At 50.5% G+C, this 19698-nt stretch overlaps 1 protein-coding gene across 1 annotated transcript; it reads left to right on the top strand.

Annotated features, from left to right (window-relative positions):
- The first annotated feature begins 6757 nt into the window (after nt 1–6757).
- Nucleotides 6758–13185, top strand: Spon2 (spondin 2). The gene is made up of 6 exons (XM_028870738.2): nt 6758–7042; nt 7525–7744; nt 8151–8374; nt 8446–8637; nt 9272–9446; nt 12456–13185. The coding sequence occupies exons 2-6, from the start codon at nt 7528–7530 to the stop codon at nt 12638–12640; spliced, it is 993 nt and encodes a 330-aa protein (XP_028726571.1). The 5' UTR covers nt 6758–7042; nt 7525–7527; the 3' UTR covers nt 12641–13185.
- Nucleotides 13186–19698: the final 6513 nt, after the last annotated feature.

Genomic DNA, 19698 nt, shown 5'->3' with positions numbered 1-19698 from the left:
CTTGGCTTTTGTTGTTGTTCATTTCACCGTCCTGTTGCCTGCTGGCTTACATGGTTTCTGGTGAGGGTGAGGTAGGAAATCTAATGGAGTAACTCTTGCATGTGATGGATTACTTTTCTCTTGCAGATTCAGGATTCTTTAGCTTGTGAATGTTTAACTGTGTCTCCAGGAGGGTCTTTTTGCATGTTCTAGGATCGGTTAAGCTTCTTAGACATATAGATTACATTTTTCATCAGTTTTGGAAAATTTCAGCTGTTATTTTTTTCACATAATTTTTTTCTTCATGAACAAAAATTCCTGAGAAGAAACTGTCTTGACTGTGAAGGAAAAAGCTCCTGGAAAGAGCCTGTGTCTTTAGAGACTGATGGGCTAACTGGAAATTCAGTACTGTGGAGAGATTGGAATTTTGTAGGCTCAGAGGATAATTACTTTATCATGGGCTAGTTTTAACCTTCTGGAACAGTCATTCCTTGCCCCACTCTGTATCTGAACTAACACTTCCTGATAATAAATAAAAACCTCTTAGAAGCTACTAACTTAGAATTAGCATCTTGTAATAATAAATGAAAACCTCTTGAGGTTTTTCTTAGCACAACACTAGCTGCCGCCGATCGGAGAACTAAGAACGTCGTCTGACGCCATCTTGGTCCTGTAAGATAGCCTCCCCGTCTCATTGGACCCCATCCCTCTGGTGCGCCCAACAATGTCTTTTAAAGTTGCCTTGACTTGTGACTTTCTTTGTTCTGTAAAACTATAAAAACTCTGTGAAACTACTTCCACACTGGAACTCGGAATTTGGGGTAACCTAAATCTGTGCTCCTGGGCTATGGTCACTCAAAATGGCTCCAGAATAAACTATCTGTTCTTCTCTTTAAGATGAGAACTGTGACTTTTATATCGACACTCTGCATCTCCTCTTCTCCCCTTGGGACTTCAATTATGCAGTTGTTTGTATTTGATGGTCCCCTGAAAGTCTCTATTGTTTGTTTGGTTTTCATTACCCTGTTTGCTTCCCCAGACTGGATAATCTCAACTCCTTTTATGGACGTTTTATTCCATCTCCTCAGATCTCCTACTGAGTTCCTGTAGTGAACTTTTTGATTCAGTTTTCATACTTTGCAACTTCAAGATTTCCACGGTTTTGTAATTTCTACTATTTGCTAACATCATTCCTTGGGGAAGCGTCACTTTCACACTTTATCAGATATGGCTTCCTCTGTGGGACGGAGCCAGTTTGTGGCAGGACCTAATACACAGTCCAGGTGGACCTGTAGCTTGTTAAGTAGAAAAGCCCGGCTTGGAATCTGTGGCAATCCTGCTCTGGCCTCCCAAGTGCTGAGACTGGAGGTGTGAGCCGCCAAGACTGCTCTTAGATCTCTGAGCATACTAACAACTGTTGACGTCTTTATCTGGGGTACCCAAGGCCTGGGCTTCCTCAGCAAGCTTTTGTAGCTGCTTTCTTACTCCCTGTGTATGGCCTGGGCTTCCTTCTGGTTTTGCATGTTTTGTACATTTGTGTTGGAACTGAACAGTTTGGAGAGTATAATTTGACAACTCTGGAAATTAGATCCTTTCCCTCTTCAGGGGTTTCTGTTTGTTGAGGTTTCTTTAGTGACTCTCTGACTTGAGTTTGAGATATTTCTGTTCTTTGCCATGCATGGCGGTGAAGTCTTTCCTTGGCTAATGTGGTGGTCAGTTAATTACTGGACTGAAGATGTCTGGAATCAGTTAATCTCCCAGTTGTGGGACTCTCTATGTGTATTGGGGACATGCTCGGCACACTTAGCCAGGCACTTAATAAGGGTGCTAGTCCTCACTTCCTGCTTGTGAAGAGTCTCAAGGTCAGTCAGAGGAGAGTGCTCAGTGGCCTCATCAGGCCTTTCCTGAGCACTGGACTTTCCTGGTTCCTTGGAATGTGTGACCTTCTAGGTTCTCAGGGATATGTTGGAAGTTCTCTAAGTTTCCTGTGTACCTCCTGCCTCTGAGCTTTTCATTCTAGGTTTTTTGGCCTTGACTTTGAACCAGCCCTTGGGCAACTGCCTTCATCATTACCTGTAGTTGTTTTCAACGCTAGCCTCTGGGGAACGGTTCAGAATCACATCAAATAAAGACAGCTTTCCAAGAGGGATCTTCCAGGGAGTTACCAGAGAGGGGAGATAGAGAAAACTTTCTGGAAATGAGGTTTTGAGAAGGCTCCAGTTCTTTGTCCCATGTTATCTATCCGATGCAGAGGTTCAAGACTATAGTTTCACTATTAATGGAGAGAAAGTTTGGGTCTGAGGCAATTAAACATTTACTGCTTTCCCTGTTTTCTTGGCAAAATAACTTCACATTTTCTGTTGCAAGCCTTTGGTTAGTTTCCAGAGTACCAAAACCCATGCCCAGACATTTCTTCCTTTTTTTTAATTTTATGAAACAGAATCTCACTATGCAGTCCTGGCCAGCCTGGAGCTTGCTGTGTAGACCAGGCTGAGCTTCCACTGCCTTGGCCTCCTCAGTGACAGGTCCAAAGGAAACACAATTCCCCAAACTCCAAAAGGCAGTCCAAATATCCAGAAATGAGTTCAACCTGGACTATAGGAGGGTTTCTGGAGCTAGATTAAAGGCAGCGTTCCTCGGGAGTTTGTAAATCTGGTTCTCCTCTACCAAAAGAGTCATCTCCCTTACCTCTGGCAGGAGGAACTTTTGGCTACCTGTGGCACCTATCAGCATATCAAAGCCCATGCTGGCCTCTAGGCTCCCTCAGTGTCACAAGTACCTGTTGCACATTTCAAAGCCCGGGCTAGCATTCTGTCCTCCTCACCTCCTCCCCCTCCCTAAACTCCATCTAGCTCATGGGCTTCGGTACCCCGAACTCCTCCTCCTCCATATAACCCTGCTATTCTCACTATGCTCCTCCCTCTCTCCTCTCTTTCTCTTTCTCCCTCTCTCTCTCCCCTCCTGCTTCTCTCACTATATTTTCCCTATTCTCTATCCCCTGTTATTCTCCCTTCTTGCACAGACAGCCCTGGCCATGTCCATTCGGCTGACCATACTCCTCAGTCTACTTCTTTCTCTCTCTGCTCTGAACTCTTCCAGCTGCCTCTGGCCGTTCTCTCTCTCTCTCTCTCTCTCTCTCTCTCTCTCTCTCTCTCTCTCGTCTACAACCAAAGCCTTCCACTTAACCACACCTCGGAACAGTCATGTCATCAGTTTACATATACCAAGTGCTGGCTCTATCCAGACATGTCTGTCAGTTTTCTTGTTGCTTTGATGGAGGGAATTCTCAGGGACTCTCACTCTCCTCCCAACCCCCGCTGTTTAAAATGCTGAGGTCCTGGCATCTCATGTTAGCTATGAAGAGACACTGTGCAAATGCCACTAGGGATGGCCAGACCAACATTTATTTTATTTTAGTTTCTACCGTGGGGATCTCACAAGGAGAATTTTCTGGAATGGTTTTCTCCTTTCACCTTTACATGGGTCTAGGGACGGAACTCAGGTCACCAGGAGGGGAAGAGTTGCTCTGTTGATTTGGGAGGGCATGTGTTCAATGCTCCTTCCTGGGTTATACAGCTGCAGTGCCCACACTCACATACGGGAAGTAGCTGGACATGGCCCCGCTTGCATTAGCTCAGAGACTGAGGCGAGCCGATAGGGGTGGGTGCTAGGGGTGTTAGGGTTTCTCGTTCCCACTTTCTTCTTAGGTGTTTTCCAAGAAAGCAAAGGCCACAAGGCTGAACGCAGGACTTGGCTACTGGATATAGTTCAGGCCCTGAGTCAGAGGTGCTATTTGAAATCCGACCTAGAATAGTGGCATGGGAGACAGGAAAGGGGAGCGGGAAGCATGGAGGGAGGGAGGCAGTTGGGCAGCATTGCCCCGTGGGACTTGTCCCTGAGCTGGTTGGGCCAGCAACTAACTTTGCAGCCCAGCGGCCTGCATAGCTCTAGAAGTTGTGCCCAGAAGCCTAGTCCAGAGTCTGCCTTCAGCCTGCTACTGCTTCTGTGAGCACTTAACATCCTGCAGCAAAACTCAGGCTGCTTACAAGGCTGGGATGGATGTCCCCCTCTGCAGGAGATGGAAAGCAAAGCCCTCAAGGGGTCTAAAAGGCTAGTGTGAATGAACAGATTCTCCTCTGGGCTGGGCTGGCTGCAGGGCTTTTCCTGAGACCCGAAGGACATGAAGCCAGATTAGGGGAGCTCTCTTTAGGTAGAGACTTTAAGCAAAGACCCAGTGCTGGGACTGCTCAGCGCCTAGCAGGAAAGAGAGGAGGAGGAGCTCACGAGAGAGCCCGTCTGGTGGCCCCATTGGTGCCCAAGGATGGAGGCAGCTTCTAGAAAGCATCTATATACAGAGCAGAGATCATGGCCCTGGCTGGAGCCAGTGAGCAGTGAGTTTGTGGGGACTGGCATGTGTGTTATCTGAGGGTGAAGAATTCACAGCCAGGGCACCTGGCAGCCAGGCATGCCTGAAGCCTGTGTGCATTGCAGGAGACAGCCATCCCGTGGGTGGAGATCCCAAGCTTGAGTCAGCAGATGTGGCTCGGGAGCATGTCTCTGCCCAGGTCAGGCCTAGGGGCCTGTGCCACACCTAGGGAGGGGTGGAGGGAGGCTCTGAAAGAGCCGTTGTCCTGCCGTGGCAGAACCCTTCCCATGTCCCATCATGTCCACGAAACTTCTGAGGCATTTTTCCTCCCCAAGGGGACACTGCCACCACTAAAGGGAGTTCTTGCCTGGCTGTCTTCCTGCCCGGCCCTCCTGGGGCAGCCCTGGCTTGGCAGCTGCAGCTCTGCTTGGGGGTGACTGGCTTGGACCCATCTCATTGCACAAACCCGTGGATCCCCAAGTCACACCGACTTCGTGGACTGGAGGCTGGGAAAAGAGCCTCTTGCTGCCCTGGGCTGGGTTGTTCACTACTGTCTTGTCCTATGGAATGGAGTGAGCCTTAGGGCCTCCAGCTGGGCTTGGGGCAGGAGCCGGACTCAAGTTGCCCACAGTGACTCCTGGCTGGGCAGGCGTCCTTTCCAATCCTCTCCCTAGGAGCCTAAGCTCCTGTTAGTGGAACCGGCCTGGCTAGCTCTAGGGACAGCCCTGTAGCTGCTCCTAAGGGTTCCGCACACAGGGGAATGGGGTATGTTTATTCATGTGCATGCTCCATCTACCTGTTTAAAAAACCCAAGCAGCGCTGGCCTCCTAAGTCCCCCTCCAGTGACACTGTGACATCCTGGCCCCCACAGTCCCCCTCCAGGAACACTGTGACGTCCTGGCCCCCACAGTCCCCCTCCAGGAACACTGTGACATCCTGGCCCCCACAGTCCCCCTCCAGGAACACTGTGACGTCCTGGCCCTCTCTCCCCTGGAACTCCCGTCGGAAGTGAGAAACCTGGATCCTGTGACAAGCATGGTCCATGGCTAGTTACAGAACACAAGGCAAGGGGTAAGGGGAAGGAGGCCTCTGAATCAAAGGTCAGTCTTTGTGTGGAGTGGTATGGATCCTTCAGGGTCCATAAGGTCAAGTTCATCTCAGAAGAGCATCTGTCTGTCTCTGCCTGTCCTCTGTCAAGAGACTGTGGGATTTTCCAAGCTGCCTTAGGGCACCTTTATCTGAAAGGGGGCAGAAAGTCCTTGTCCTAATGTCCACTCAGGCTGGGTTGTCTTTATGGTTTCACTCGGCATTCTCATCCATTGAGCTGTGGTAGATCCAGTGGTCTAGCCATCTTCTCTTAGGGATTGGTACTGCCGACGAGCCACGCCACGTTTCTAATCAATTTGTGAAATGTATGTGCTCAGCTTAAGGCATTGCGCAACTAACACAGAATAGCTTTGCTATTTTAAGTGAGTTATGTTTTCTTTGCACTTGCTGTGACTTGATAAGCGTGGAGAGCTAGAACCCACACAGACAGAAGTCTTAGGTGACTTGGTGACTTTCAAGCCTGGTAACCAGTGCCAGCCACCAGCAGTTTGAGCAATGCCGAAGTGGTTTGTCTTTGGCCTCTAGGCCTGGGGCCTAAGTGCTGTGTTCACAGTTAGCGCTCTGTGGCGGCGGCGTTATTTGTTTGAAATGAGGGTGAAGTCATCTGCTCTGTTTGCATTCTAGCCTCGTGGATTCTATTTATTCTCCCTCACTGTCTGTCTGTCAGTGAGACATTAACTTGTTCCAAAACCCAGAATGTGTTTTGGATCAGCTCTCGGGATATTTTGGTGTGTGTGGGGGGACCCGGCAGAGGCTGAGTAAGATGTCTCCACTCTCCCTTCTGCTTAGTTCCTAGGCTCCACAGTAGTTTTGAAAGTCTTTTCCTGACACTGAGTTACAGTAAACTCCAGAATCTACTACCCCATTCAAAGCAGGGACAGTGGCCTGGAGGCCAGGAGGAAGCACACCAATGAGGAGCCTTGACAACCTGAGCCGTTCAGATTTCCTTTGGCTGGCAGTGTGGGCCTTTACCGCTGTGTAGCCCAGACCCTGATGAGAAAAAAAGTGACTAAGCTGCCTCAAACCCAGAGCTCTAGAGCCTACTACAACTGAGCTGGTAGACCTGGGGCTCCCCAGCACCTCACCCCCAACACTCACACACTTGTCAAGTGGAAAAGTGTGGGCCACAATCTGGTAACATCTGTGGCAAAGTTCAGACGGGCGCCAGTGTGGTCTCTGGCCCCAGACCCCTATCCTTGAATACAGAGCTCCTTGCAACCACCACCCAGAAGAGGCTTGTTAGAGGAGGGAGGGGGCGGAGAGAGAGGGGAAGACAAAGAGGGGTGCGGCAGGGCAGCAGCCAGCCGGAGGGGGCGGAGAGTGAGCTCAGCCCGGAGCAGGTCACTGCAGTCAGAACTCTGGGACGCTGGAGAACAGTCCTGCAGCACTCCAGCAGAAAAGCTTCTTGCTTCCTGGTCTCAGGTGCCCTCTGCCACTTTCTGGGCCCCCGGCACTGAGGCGGAAGACAGGAGGAGCTGGGACCTCTCTGTCGGCCAGAGGCACTAAGCTTGGGCACACATAGGATTGCGGGGCTCTGGGACCAGTCCTACAGCGGCCAGCCCAGCAGCCTGCCCTGGCTGCTCCTACCAGGTGAGTGTGGTGTTCACATTGAAAGGGCCTGGTGCTCCTGGAGCAGGAGTTTGTAAAGGAGATTACCCCGGGGGCTGGCCATGACCTGAGCTTTGCTGATCTGGTCATGTGCACAGCTAGTGCATGAAGTGTGCGGCGGTCGGGAGGTGTGCGGCTCTTGCACGCTGCACTCAGCAGACAGAGCTCTAAGTCTGCTGAGGTTCTTTCTGTGCCTTGGGCCGTGATTCTGGGGACTGTAAGTCTGCAAGTTACGCGGAGGTTCTTGTAGACGGGCAGTGAAACTAACCACGTACCCCATGACCTGGTGCCCTTCTCTTCCCTGGATGGAATCTGGGAAACTCTCGAAGGAACATTTTGGGGACCCAGGAACGCGTTTGCAGGCTCTCACCAATCTGGGAGTTCATTCTTTTCTCTTCTGGGGCTGGATGGGCAGGAGCCTTCCTGGGACTAAAGGTGCCAACATTTCTCTCCCTCTACTGTAGGTGATGGAAAACGTGAGCTTTTCCCTGGACAGAGCTCTTTGGGCCTTCCTCCTGGCCATGCTAGGCTCCACCACAGGCCAGCCGCTGGGGGGAGAATCCATCTGTACCGCCCGGCCCCTGGCTAGATACAGCATCACTTTCACTGGCAAGTGGAGCCAGACGGCATTCCCCAAGCAGTATCCTCTGTTCCGGCCCCCTGCACAGTGGTCCTCCCTGCTGGGTAAGGGCATCTTTCCTTCTCTGTCCCATCCGGGAGGCTACAGGGCAGTACCTGCTGGTTTCACAGCACACAGCACGGGTCATTCTCAACTAAGAAACTTCCAACACAAAAGACATTGCTAAATACCCACTGTACTAATGGCTGGTGAAGGGCATAGTGGTCACAGGAAGGCTGGTGGGACACCAATCACCCAGCCAGGTGTGTCCTAACAATATAAGTATAAAGGATATTATTGTCTCTCTGTGTTAGGAGTGGGTGCGGGCTCCTGGCCATTCAGCAGGGAGCTGATATTTGGGGTGGGGGGGGGACATGGTATGCACTGGGGGCAGCCACATGAGATTGAAGTCGATAGCCCCCCCCCAAACCCATCCCAGCTAGCTACTCATGCAGTCAGGCCTTTGCACAGGGGCAGCGCACAGCTCTGACTACAGCATGTGGAGAAAGAACGAGTATGTCAGCAATGGGCTGAGGGACTTCGCTGAGCGCGGTGAGGCCTGGGCACTGATGAAAGAGATCGAAGCCGCGGGAGAGAAACTCCAGAGTGTACACGCGGTATTCTCAGCTCCTGCTGTCCCCAGCGGAACCGGGCAGACTTCTGCAGAGCTGGAGGTGCACCCTAGACACTCGCTGGTGAGTCACGGCTAGCCGAGGAGAGGGTATGTCCTGAGGCTGCAGCTGCTGAGCCTTCTGGTCCCATCCAGGTGTCCTTCGTGGTGCGCATCGTCCCTAGCCCTGACTGGTTTGTGGGCATTGACAGTCTGGACCTGTGTGAGGGAGGCCGCTGGAAGGAGCAGGTGGTCCTCGATCTTTACCCTCATGATGCAGGGACAGACAGCGGCTTCACCTTCTCCTCCCCCAACTTTGCCACCATCCCACAGGACACAGTGACTGAGGTGAGTAGTTCCCAGCCCTTCCCCTGCTGCATGGGCTGCACAGTCACACCCCCCCCCCACACACACACACTGCACGCAGGCAGCTCTGGACTCGGTGGGACAAAGAGGGTGGCTGGCCCGGTTGTGAGGATTTGTGAGGACAGGGCAAGGGCTCGTGCCTGCCCCAGGTGGACCTCTGGGCACCCCAGGCTTTGGCCCCTCCTTAGAGAGTAATCCTGTCTCTGGTGCCTGCTGGTTAAGAGTGGAATACTGTTCTGCCTGGGATCTGGAAGGACTGTAGAGAGAAGAGACAGATAGGGGGGCCTGGCAGGTTCTTCCTTTCCAGCGAGGAGGCATATGTAGTCCTGCCTGGTGTGTAAGAGGAGCTGGAGAGACAAATGTCTCAGCTGACAAATGTCTGCAGCATTGCCTCTGGGAGACGGAAGGAGTGGCCGGTCTTCCTCAGTCTTGGGGAGAGGTCCTGTGGGCACCTCCAGCTATGCTGGACTTGAGAGCCACTCAGATGGGACCCAAGTTGGGAGTCTTTGCTGGCACTGTCCTGCTTGATGCTGGGCACGGACTCAGGAGGCCAAACACACACTGGAAAGCGGGCTTCCCAGACCACCCCTGCCAGCTCTCCTCTTCCATCATCCAGATAACATCCTCCTCGCCCAGTCACCCGGCAAACTCATTCTACTACCCGCGCCTGAAGTCCTTGCCTCCCATTGCCAAAGTGACCTTCGTGCGACTCCGGCAGAGTCCCAGGGCCTTTGCCCCACCTTCCCTGGACCTGGCCAGCAGGGGCAATGAAATTGTCGACAGCCTCTCAGGTAATCTCCATGTTTCCCACCTTGTGCTAACCCCAGGTGGGAAAGTGTCCTTTTTCATGTCACTATTCCATGTCACCGCTGGCTGAATCAGGGAGAGAAGCCACAGTGAGTGTGTGCCTTGGAACCTGTGGGGTATATGTCATCCAAGGTCATACTAGGTTCTAAAGCCCAGTACAAGGCACATGTGAGTTCCTTTTGTCCCAGGTTAGCCCTTGCCTTTAGCACAGTCTCTTGAGTCCACAGACTCTCCCAGGCCTCCAAGGTTGCCTGAGCAATTTCAAAGGGGAATTCTTGTTGCTCTTTAGGAGATGGTATTAATTTTTAAAGGTTTAGGATTTGGTGGATTCAAATAATGTGGATAAAACTTTGACAATATCTACTGCTGAAACACCCTGAACAACGGAAATAGATATAGTTAGGAGGCAGTATGCATCAGAAATGCACCCGGTGACCTGCATGTCACAGCTGATGGAGACGGAAGTGGAAATCCACTGAGTTAGGTTTCAGCTGTGCCTCCACTGGCCAAGACAGCAGAGGGTATTGGAGGCAGCAGGACACTCCCATGGGGGCTTGGGCCCGATCTGGCTGTGGCCAGTGCAGAGTTCCCAATTCACCAGGGTCAGTCTAGAGTTCTCATCTTTCCTTGAACAATTTGAGAGTCTGCTAATAGGTACCTTGGGCATTCATCCCTCAAGGGGTATCAGCTGGAGCTGAGAGAGCTATGCCTTGAGGGTGAGAATCATAGTTCCCTCACTGCACAGCAGCCTCCAGCCAGTCAGATGCCCAGCAGCTGCTTACATGAGGGCACAGAGAAGGACTGGGCCATTTGAGGCTGTGGTTCCCCAGTCCTTAACACTGGAAGGGTCGAGTGTGCCTCTCATCTGTTAGTAGGCCCCAGGATGGGCAAGAACCCCTTCAGAAAGCCACAACTTACTTCTTTAAGGAGCAGGAATCAGCCAAGACCTACCAAGCTTCAGAGCCATTTCTACCTTTGGCAGGAACTAAAGGAGGTTCAGCAGCCAGGTCATTTTCCTGGCCACTTAGGACGGTCTCTGCCCTGATGCATTGGCCAGGCCAACGTCTGGCAGGAGGGTGAGCTTGCAGATGGGCTGTGTAGCACAGGCACTTGAGCTGTGTATCTCCCACCCCCAATCTTGATGGACAGTCCTGTGAACCCTGGACAGTGGCATCACCTGGGCAGACATGGTACAGTCTTGTGGGAAGAGCCAGTTGCAGGCAGGCCACTGGAGAGGTCCTTTCGCCTCACCATTGGGGCACTTAGCCATCTAATCAGGTGTGGGACGGCGGCATGCTGGGAGTTCAGGGGACACTGCCAAAGAAGGACAGGCAAGGACAGCGGGTGGAGGGTGACATGGAGAGGAAAGGGTGGGAGTGGATGCAGCCCTCTGCTCTGGCTGGGGACCACATCTCTGGTGACGGGGAACTTTAGGGAATTCTACCCACAGTTACCACTGGATGGCATAGGAGCCAGCTGAGAACTTCCCCACCCGGTGTATCTGAGCAGCACATGGTACATTGTCCCAAGGAGTTCCCCGTCCCGAAAAGCCATTGCCTGTAGCTGGGGCTGCTCACATCTGCCCACCTGAGGTGGTCTACCTAATTCCCTCATGTCCTCAAGACTGCCAGTCTGTGAGCAGAGTAAGGGCAGAATACCCAGCAGGGCCTACATGAGTTTCTCTTGCTACTTTTGGCTCCCCAGCAGCAGACACCAGACTTTGCCCGAGGTGAGTGTATCCAGGAAGCTTCCACCAGGTGCATGCCTGCACCTGCTTCACTCTTGATCCCACACGGGTCATCCCAGGTCTGCTCCTCACAGGGCTGTGCAGGGTCCAAGAGCCCCGTTTGGGAGGCTCTCTCTGCAGACCAGGGCTGCTGCAGGCCTTCCGTCAAGCTGAGCCTCGGCTGCTGCTTCACTGTCGGGAAGTTGGGGGAAGACTCAGGCTTCCAGCCCCACCTGGAAGATGAGGGCTCAGGTATCTCATCCAGGCTGGCTGCAGGAGGGTGAGCGCTCCCTCTCAGGCAAGGTTCTGGGCGAAAAGTGGGTCTGTTCGTCTTTCCAAAGGGCCTTTGTAGGCCCTGTTGCGCCCTTTCTTCCGTAGAGAGGGCTGTTTCAGGAGTGGCCTACTGCATCTACTAGACTATTCCAGACACTGTATCTGACATCCCCAACCTCCTTCTGTTCCTTTCTGAATTCTTCCAGCATCTGACTTGTTTCTGGGAGTCCCACACACTGAGTGCAGCAGCACCAGGACTCATAAAAAATGGGGTCCTGCCCTGGGAGCTGCCAGCCTGGCTGCTGCCGCCAGCGCCACACTGTCCTCTTGTGACTCCAGTGGCGGTGGCTGGGCTCCTGGGCTCCTGTCGGTGATTGTCCTCTGGGGGCTGACTGGCTAGTTTAGCATGTGCTGGATATAGGGACATTTGCATTTTGCTCAAGGCAATGGAAATTACCAGGTTATTTCACCATAACTCCAAACGGGTTATTTTTAAATTTGTGACTATGGGTAGAAGCAGAGGAGACATAATAAAAAGGAACACTGTTGAAAATGTTTGAACCTCCTGGAGGCGGGTGGGGAGGTAAGCTCCCATAACCCAAAGAATTTTCTGGCATTCGTAGGACTTCAGAAATGTCAGTTATGAAGGTCACTGCGGCTGGAGAGCCACCTCCCCTCAGAGAGGTCCTCACAGTTGTATGCTTCTTCCATAGCTGGGGGGATCCTAGGACTCAGGCTGCCACAGTTACCCAAGGTTTCCTGAAGTTCATGTCTAGGAAGGAACAACTCCAGCCAGTCATTTGGTGCTTGGTTGAGTCTGTATCAGTGATGCCCATCATGCATCTTGCTCTACACTCCTGAGAAAAGCCTTTCTTTCCGACTTTGGAGCAGAGTTGTCTCCCGGGCTGGGTGCACACGTGGGGATGATCACTTCTGCTTTGTCCAAGTGTCTCCTTACAGAGTACTCACTGGGTCTCCCCTGTGCTTTGTCCAGCTCCAGAGACACCCCTGGACTGCGAGGTTTCCCTGTGGTCATCCTGGGGACTGTGTGGAGGACCGTGTGGAAAGTTGGGAGCCAAGAGCAGAACTCGTTATGTCCGTGTTCAGCCTGCTAACAATGGGACCCCCTGCCCCGAGCTGGAAGAAGAGGCTGAGTGTGCCCCCGATAACTGTGTCTAAACCCAGATTCCAGTAGCCATCCCTTAGGGTCCCCTCAAGCCTTGGACTCAGATCTGGGCTGCAAAGCATTCCTGGGAGGCACAGGCAGACAGGGATAGGAACTTGGGCAGTTTTGCACCATTTCCCACCATGGCTGGACTGATGAATGCTCTGGACACAGAGGTCCTCAGTGGCAGGTAAGAGACAGGCTGCTTCTCCCACCGCATGATCCCTGAGGCTCGTGGTCTGCTCTACACAACGTCCCGTGTAACTTATTACTGTGGTGGGATGCTGCCTTTGATGCAGAGAGCAAGCATGTTGGGAACAGGTAGAGGATGCTGTAAGCCTGTGAACCCCACAACCACACCGTTGTCAGATACCTCACATCTGCTGCCAATGCACCTGCTCCTGGAGGCCAACGATGCAGCTTCACATTGCTCTTGGCTTCAAACGGGGGGTGACCACAGGAGAAATAGATGAAGAGGGACAGTTTCAGAAACCTGGCCCTCTGGTGTCACTGATCCCTTTGCATTTGAATAAAGGCTGTGTTCCTGAACAATGCCAAAGCGGGTGCTCCTGCCTCTCCTGGACACCCTGTGGCAGAGGTGCTCATGGGTATGTACAAATAGAGGTCACACGTTCATAAGTACCTGCAGCGACGTCATGGCTGCCAAGCGGGTGCTGAGCCGGGGAGGAGGAGGCAGGCTCATGGAACCTGTGCCGAGGACTCAACGGTCAGACAAAGCACCAGGAAAACAGCGCTAACTCATTCCAGACTCTACCACACATAGACGGCGTGACATAGCGGGATGTTCAGAGCAGCACCCGGAGATCTGTCACAGCTACAGGGGCCCTTGCTCTGTTCCTTCCTTCAGAGAAACGACTCGGCTGGCCATGAACAGGCACTTCTTCGGAACCTGAGCGCAGGCACCCTACCCTCATACATGCCCCTGTGTCCGCTTTCTGTCGTTGTGACAAAGTATCCAAGACAACCAATTTACAGAGGGAGGACTGTTTAGTTTCAGTTTGGAGCACTTCAGTACATGGTCTTGCAGATCTACTGTTTAGGACCCCAGATGGGGTAGCGCATCATGGCAAGGAGGGCACAGCAGAGCGAAGCCACTGGCCTTGTTCCTGGCATGAAAGGAAAGGAGTGATAATAAGGTCTTGTCACCTCCGTCAAGGATGCTTCCCAATGACTTAGGGACTCCCAAGAGGCCCTGTTTCTCAAAGGTCCCACCGCCTCATAGGCCGCACTAGGGAACCAGCCTCAACACATGAGCTTTGTAGACATCCCAGACTCAACTGAAATGGCCTTGAGGTCTCACGTTGACCTGCCAGGCCCTTTCCTGTGTGTCAGGACTGCTTCATCCCCTTCCCACTGAATTCTGAAGTCACTCTAACATCTGACGCCAGGCCGGGGGCACTCCAGGGACATCTTCCCAGCCCTGTTCCACCAGCTTGGCTATGAAGACCATGTCCTTTCTTCAAGAGGACCATGGTGGAATACTCTTCTGACTGGCTTTGCCCCTGAGGTTTCCAGAGTCAGTGCCAGGCCCACTTCCTACCACTAGGTATCCTATTCTCATGGAAAGTTCTTGAACATGAACCAAGATCACAGGGTCACAAGTCTGGAGAGTGTCATGGAGATCTGAGAAACCTTCATTTAAAGTTTTCCTTAAGCATTTAAGAGGCTGAGACAGGAGGATTGCCATGAGTTTGAGGATAGCCTGGGCTACATAGTGGGTTAGAGTGAGATCTTGTCTCAAATTAAAAAAAAAAAAAAGAACAAAGAAAGAAAGGGAGGGAGGGAGGAAGGGAGGAAGGAAGGAAGAAAGAAAGAAAAGAAAAAGAGAGAGAAAGAAAGAAAAGGATGAAGGAAGGAAGACAGACAAAGGTTTTCTCTAAAGTTCCTTGGAGGGCAACACCAGAAGAATTTTGGAGCAAGGAACATAAGACAGCCTGGAGGCTGTACTGGATATGTCCCCAGGAACATGTGGTCACCAGCCAAGACACACACAGAACACCAGCCTTAGGCCCTGGCGTTGACAAGCCGTAAGAACAGACCCAGGAGACACCAGGGTTGGAGTGATCAGTCCCAGGATATAAGTAGGGTGTATCACACCAGGAGCCCAGAGACCCAAAGAAGACCAGGGAGGTGTCAGTAGGGCATATTTGAACCCCAGCAGATGGACTCGATGATGACAGATAGGAGACCAGACTCACAAGATCATGAGCTGCTATGGAGTCTTCAACATCCATGAGAACACCCAGTCTGGTGGAGCCTCTGCTAGATGCCCGCCACATCTGTCTCCTTTCCCTCACAGAACCTGTCGCTGGATGGGGCCCCAGGAGAGTTCTGAACAGAGATCAGTGAGAGGTGGGAAGGCAGGAGTGGGAAGAGAGAGGCCCTCAGATTCACCCAGGAAGGTCAATGAGACCTCTGTGGAAGTGGTTCAAGGAACACCTACTGACCTGTCTATTGACAAGGCAACATAAATACAGATCAATATTTGGCCTGCCTTCCAGAGGGATCTGAGTAATTGACCCCATTCCAGTCAGCCCATGGAAGGGAAGAGCTCAACGAGGAGGGAAGCCACACTGAAGGTCCTGTAGAGGGTCTGTGACCCTGTCATGCCCTGAACAGTGCAGGGTAGTTGAAGGCACATGGGCCAAATAATGTGACCTGGTACCTGTGCTGATGTCTGCTCAGTCCACTGACTTATCTGGGGTCAGAGATCAGAACAGCCACTAGACACAGAGGCTAAAAAATGGTGGCACTCACACCTTTAATCCTAGCATTCCAGAGGCAGAAATCGGTCTGGATCTGTGAGTTCAAGGCCACATTAGAAACTGCCAGGCATGGTGACACACGCCTTTAATCCCAGAAAGTGAGAGCAGAAAGCAGAAAGGTATATAAGGTGTGAAAACCAGGAACTAGGCTGGTTAAACTTTTAGGCTTTGGAATAGCACAGTTCAGCTGATATCCATTTGGATGAGGACACAGAAGCTTCCAGTCTGAGGAAACAAGATCAGCTGAGAAGTTGGCCAGGTGAGGTGGCTGTGGCTTGATCTGTATCTCTGATCATTCAGCATTTCACCCTAATACCTGGCTCAGATGTGATTTTATTAATAACTTTTAAGATTCACTTACAGTATGGCATCACTGAAATGCTGCCCCGGACTCCCAGCATCCTCCACTCACACTGGACAGCCAGTTTCTTCTATCTGATGGACACTCTCTGAGAAACTACCCTTTCCAGAGTTTTCTCTATACTTCCCAAAGTAAGAAAGCCACAGAACTGAAGCAGGGATGGTGTCTTAGTTCAGGTTTCTGTTGCTGTGACAGAACACTATGACCTAGGGCAGCTTGGGGCAGAAAGGGTTTATTTTAGCTCACAATTCTCAGTCACATTTCATCACCGAGTCAAGTCGGTGAAGGAACTCGAGCAAGGAAGGAACCTGGTGCCGGAACTGAAGCAGAAGTCATGGAGGGGTGCTGCTTACTGGCTTGCTCCCCATGGCTTGCTCAGTCTGCTTTCTTCCATAACCCAGGACTACCTGCCCAGAGGTGGCACCACCCACAGTGAGCTGGGCCCTCCTCTGTCAGTTATCAATGGAGAAAATGTTCCACAGTCTTGCCTACAGACGATCTGATGGAGGCATTTTTCTCAACTGACGTTCCTCTTCTCAAATGATTCCAGCTTGTGTCAAATTGAGAAAAAAAAAACAAAAGCAAAAATAAATGAACAAATAAAAGGCCAGGACATTGTGATTGTGTGTGTGCCCTAACGCAGGTGTGGAAGTTGGTTCTCTGCTTCCACCTTCAAGTGGGTTCCAGAGATTTAATTCAAACACGCACTGCAAGTGCCTTTACCCTCTGAGCCACCCCTTATCAACAAAGCAAACAGACAAAATGTCCAACCCCTAAATAATGATAACAACTGAGATAACCGAGCCATGCTTAAATGACTAAAGACTTAATTCAGTGGTAGAATATTTTCCCAACATATGCAAGGTCATGGGTTCTATTCCTAGCACCAACAAGAAACCCACAATAAATGAGGCATACTTGGGATGCAAAATATCACTTGAATAACTTTACTACACACACACACACACACACACACACACACACACACACACACACACTTTCTAAGGGAATTAGTAAAGATTTAAAGAGAATGGCAAAGGAATATTAGCAGTTAGCCATCTGTCACGGCTCTCTAGAAACTATTATAGGTCTATCGAAGAATAAAATAAATAATTATATGAATACCTGTGATGGCTAATCTTGATTGTCAACTTGACTACACGTGGAATTAGCTAAAACCCAAGCAGCTGGACACACTCGTGAGGATTTTTCCTTGATTGGATTGTTTGAGGTGAGACGACCCACCCTAAATCCAGATCTTTCGAGGTGGGAAGAACCACCAGCAATCTGGGCCAAATCTTCTGGTGTCAGCCAATAAAAAGGCTGTGGAAGTAGGAAGCTTTCGCTGGTGGCCTGCTTGCCCTCACCCTCACTGGCAAGTTCATCTATCTCGCTGCTGAGGCATCCTTTGCTTGTATTAGAGCCTACGTCTTCGGGACTCTAACACAGACCAAAGACCAGCTGAGACCTCCAGCCTCATGGACAGAACAACTACCGGACTCTTGGGCTTTCCCTCAGGAGACAGCCATTAGACTAGCCAGACCACAACCTATAGCTCACTCTAATAAATCCCCTTTTAATAGATTCATTCTATCAGCTCTGTTCCTCTGGAGAACCCTGAATAATATAATACCATTAAGAATGGTTTTTTTTTAAGATAAAAGACATAAATATCTAATCAAAGAAATTAAGGAAAACTATTCTTAGATTTTTAATGTATACAAGAGTGTGAAATGAACTCATTATTCTTATTTCTGGGTGATTTTAGAAAACTGTTTTCTGGCTTTGTCCTCTGAAGAAGTTTATAGCAATGACACTTGAGAAAGCAAACACCTTCATGGATACTCCCTTCAAGTTTGATTTACTACTAGTAGCAAGTGTGTGTGGGTGGGGAGGCGCACACACGGCATGGTGACGTGTGGAGGTCAGGTGACCATTTCTGGAAGCTGATTTTCTTCCGTGAAACCCGGGGATTGAACTCAAATCCTGTGTCCTGCGTGCTGAGCGCTTTCACCAGCGGAACCATCCCCTCGGCTCCACTGACATTTTTATATTAAAGAATTAATGTTATTCTATCACAAGGACAGGAGTCAGAGAGAAGGAGCTGCTACTGGTCAAGAGAGGCAATGTGACTTTCAGAAACAGTAGCGATGGGGACAATAGGAAGGAGGGCTGCCCAGAGAGGCCTGGCACACTTCCTTCTAAAAGCCATACAACCAAAATCAAGAGTTGTTTCTCTAGGGCACCTACAGCAGAGTTCAGGTGCAGCAGCCTGGTAGACACGTGAGAGAGAACAAAACGGAGCCCACGGCATCTATGGACTCATTTATTTGGCTCAAGCCTGAGCTGAGCCAAAAATGACAGATAGCCAAGGAAAAGCAAGGAGGCCCCCACGGTTCTCATTCATGACCTAGATCTCCAGGGATTCAGGCCATGAGTCCAGTTGGGGAGTTAGGCAATCACATTACTGCTCGAAAGAATGAGGCTTTCACTTCATGGAGCCATTTTGCAACCTACTCACCCTCCAGCTCCCTGGTTTCCTTGGAAGCAGCTGAATAGCCCTGTCCATCTATTCCAGGTTCTAGGAAGCAGCCAGAAGCCTGTCTTGGAAGCAACTAGGTGACCCCCCACTCAGGTGCTCTTGACCCAGGCAAGAAGCTCAACAACCAGGCTTGAGCGGCTCGGTCTGCCGAGACTCCCAGGAAGCCCCTCGGTATTCGCTCATCACTGTGACAAACAACACCAGGAGGAGAGGTCTGTTTACATTCAGTTTAGAGAGTATGGTACAGTGTGTCAGAGAAAGTAGTGTGGCTAGCACAACTTGGTCTGCAGCATCAGCTGCTGTGGCACAGCTGGATCACAATCTCAGCAAATGAGGAGGTAGAGAACAGACCAGAAGCAGGGCTGGGCTATAAGTGGTGAAGATTCACCTCTAGGAGCTTATGTCTGTCGGCCAGGCCCACTATCTAACCTCCCAGAACAGCACCAGCAGCATCGAGGAGCAAATGTTCATTCAGGGAGGGTTCACAGTCAACCCAAAAGACCCAGCCACCTTTCCCAGCCCCAGAACGTGTATTTCTAGTGCTGGAGTCCCTCTTCATACAAAGCAAACATCATTCTATCTAAAAGGAGAGACAGACTCTATTACAATAATAGTTGGGAACTCCACAGCTCACTTGCATTGATGGACAGATCATATGGACAAAAGAATCAATAAAGAAACCTCTGAGTATAACAATACTATAGACAAAGTAGGCCGTACAAGATATTGACAGGGCATTTCATCTGCGATGGCTATTCTTGGTTGTCAGCTTGACTGATTCTGGAATTAACTAATATAAAAAATACAAAAGTGGAGGGCCCACCTGTAAAGGATTTTTTTTTTTTTGCTTAATTTGAAGTAGGTATATCTACTTCTAATCTAGACCTTTGAGATAGGAAGACACATGCCTTTGGCAGGAAGACTCACCTTTAATCTAGGCCACACCTTCTGCTGGAAGTCTATATATATATATGGACACAGAGGAAAGAAGCTTTTGCTATTTGCCTGCTTACCCCAGTCTTGTTAACAAGGCCATTCCTTCCCTTCCATTAGAGCCTACTTCTTCAGGATTCCAGCTTATTCTGAAGACCAGCTGAGCCATCCAGCCTTGTGGACTGAACAACTACTGGATTCTCGGACTTTCCATTCACAGTCACCATTGTTGGATTAGCTGGACTGAAGCCTGTAAGTCATTCTAATAAATTCCATACATATATACATACACACATATATATTCACTCTGTAAGTTCTGTTACTCTAGAGAACGTATTAGCACCTGGAACATTCTCCATGATGAGCAACAGGTATGTTAGATATGTCAGGCAACAAAACAAGTCTTGGCAAATTCAGAAAAATTAAAATCATAGCTCATAACTTTTCAAA

Source organism: Peromyscus leucopus, chromosome 7 (genome assembly GCF_004664715.2).
Source record: "Peromyscus leucopus breed LL Stock chromosome 7, UCI_PerLeu_2.1, whole genome shotgun sequence".
Classification (NCBI taxonomy): Eukaryota; Metazoa; Chordata; class Mammalia; order Rodentia; family Cricetidae; genus Peromyscus; species Peromyscus leucopus.
This window is presented reverse-complemented; position numbering and strand designations above follow the sequence as displayed.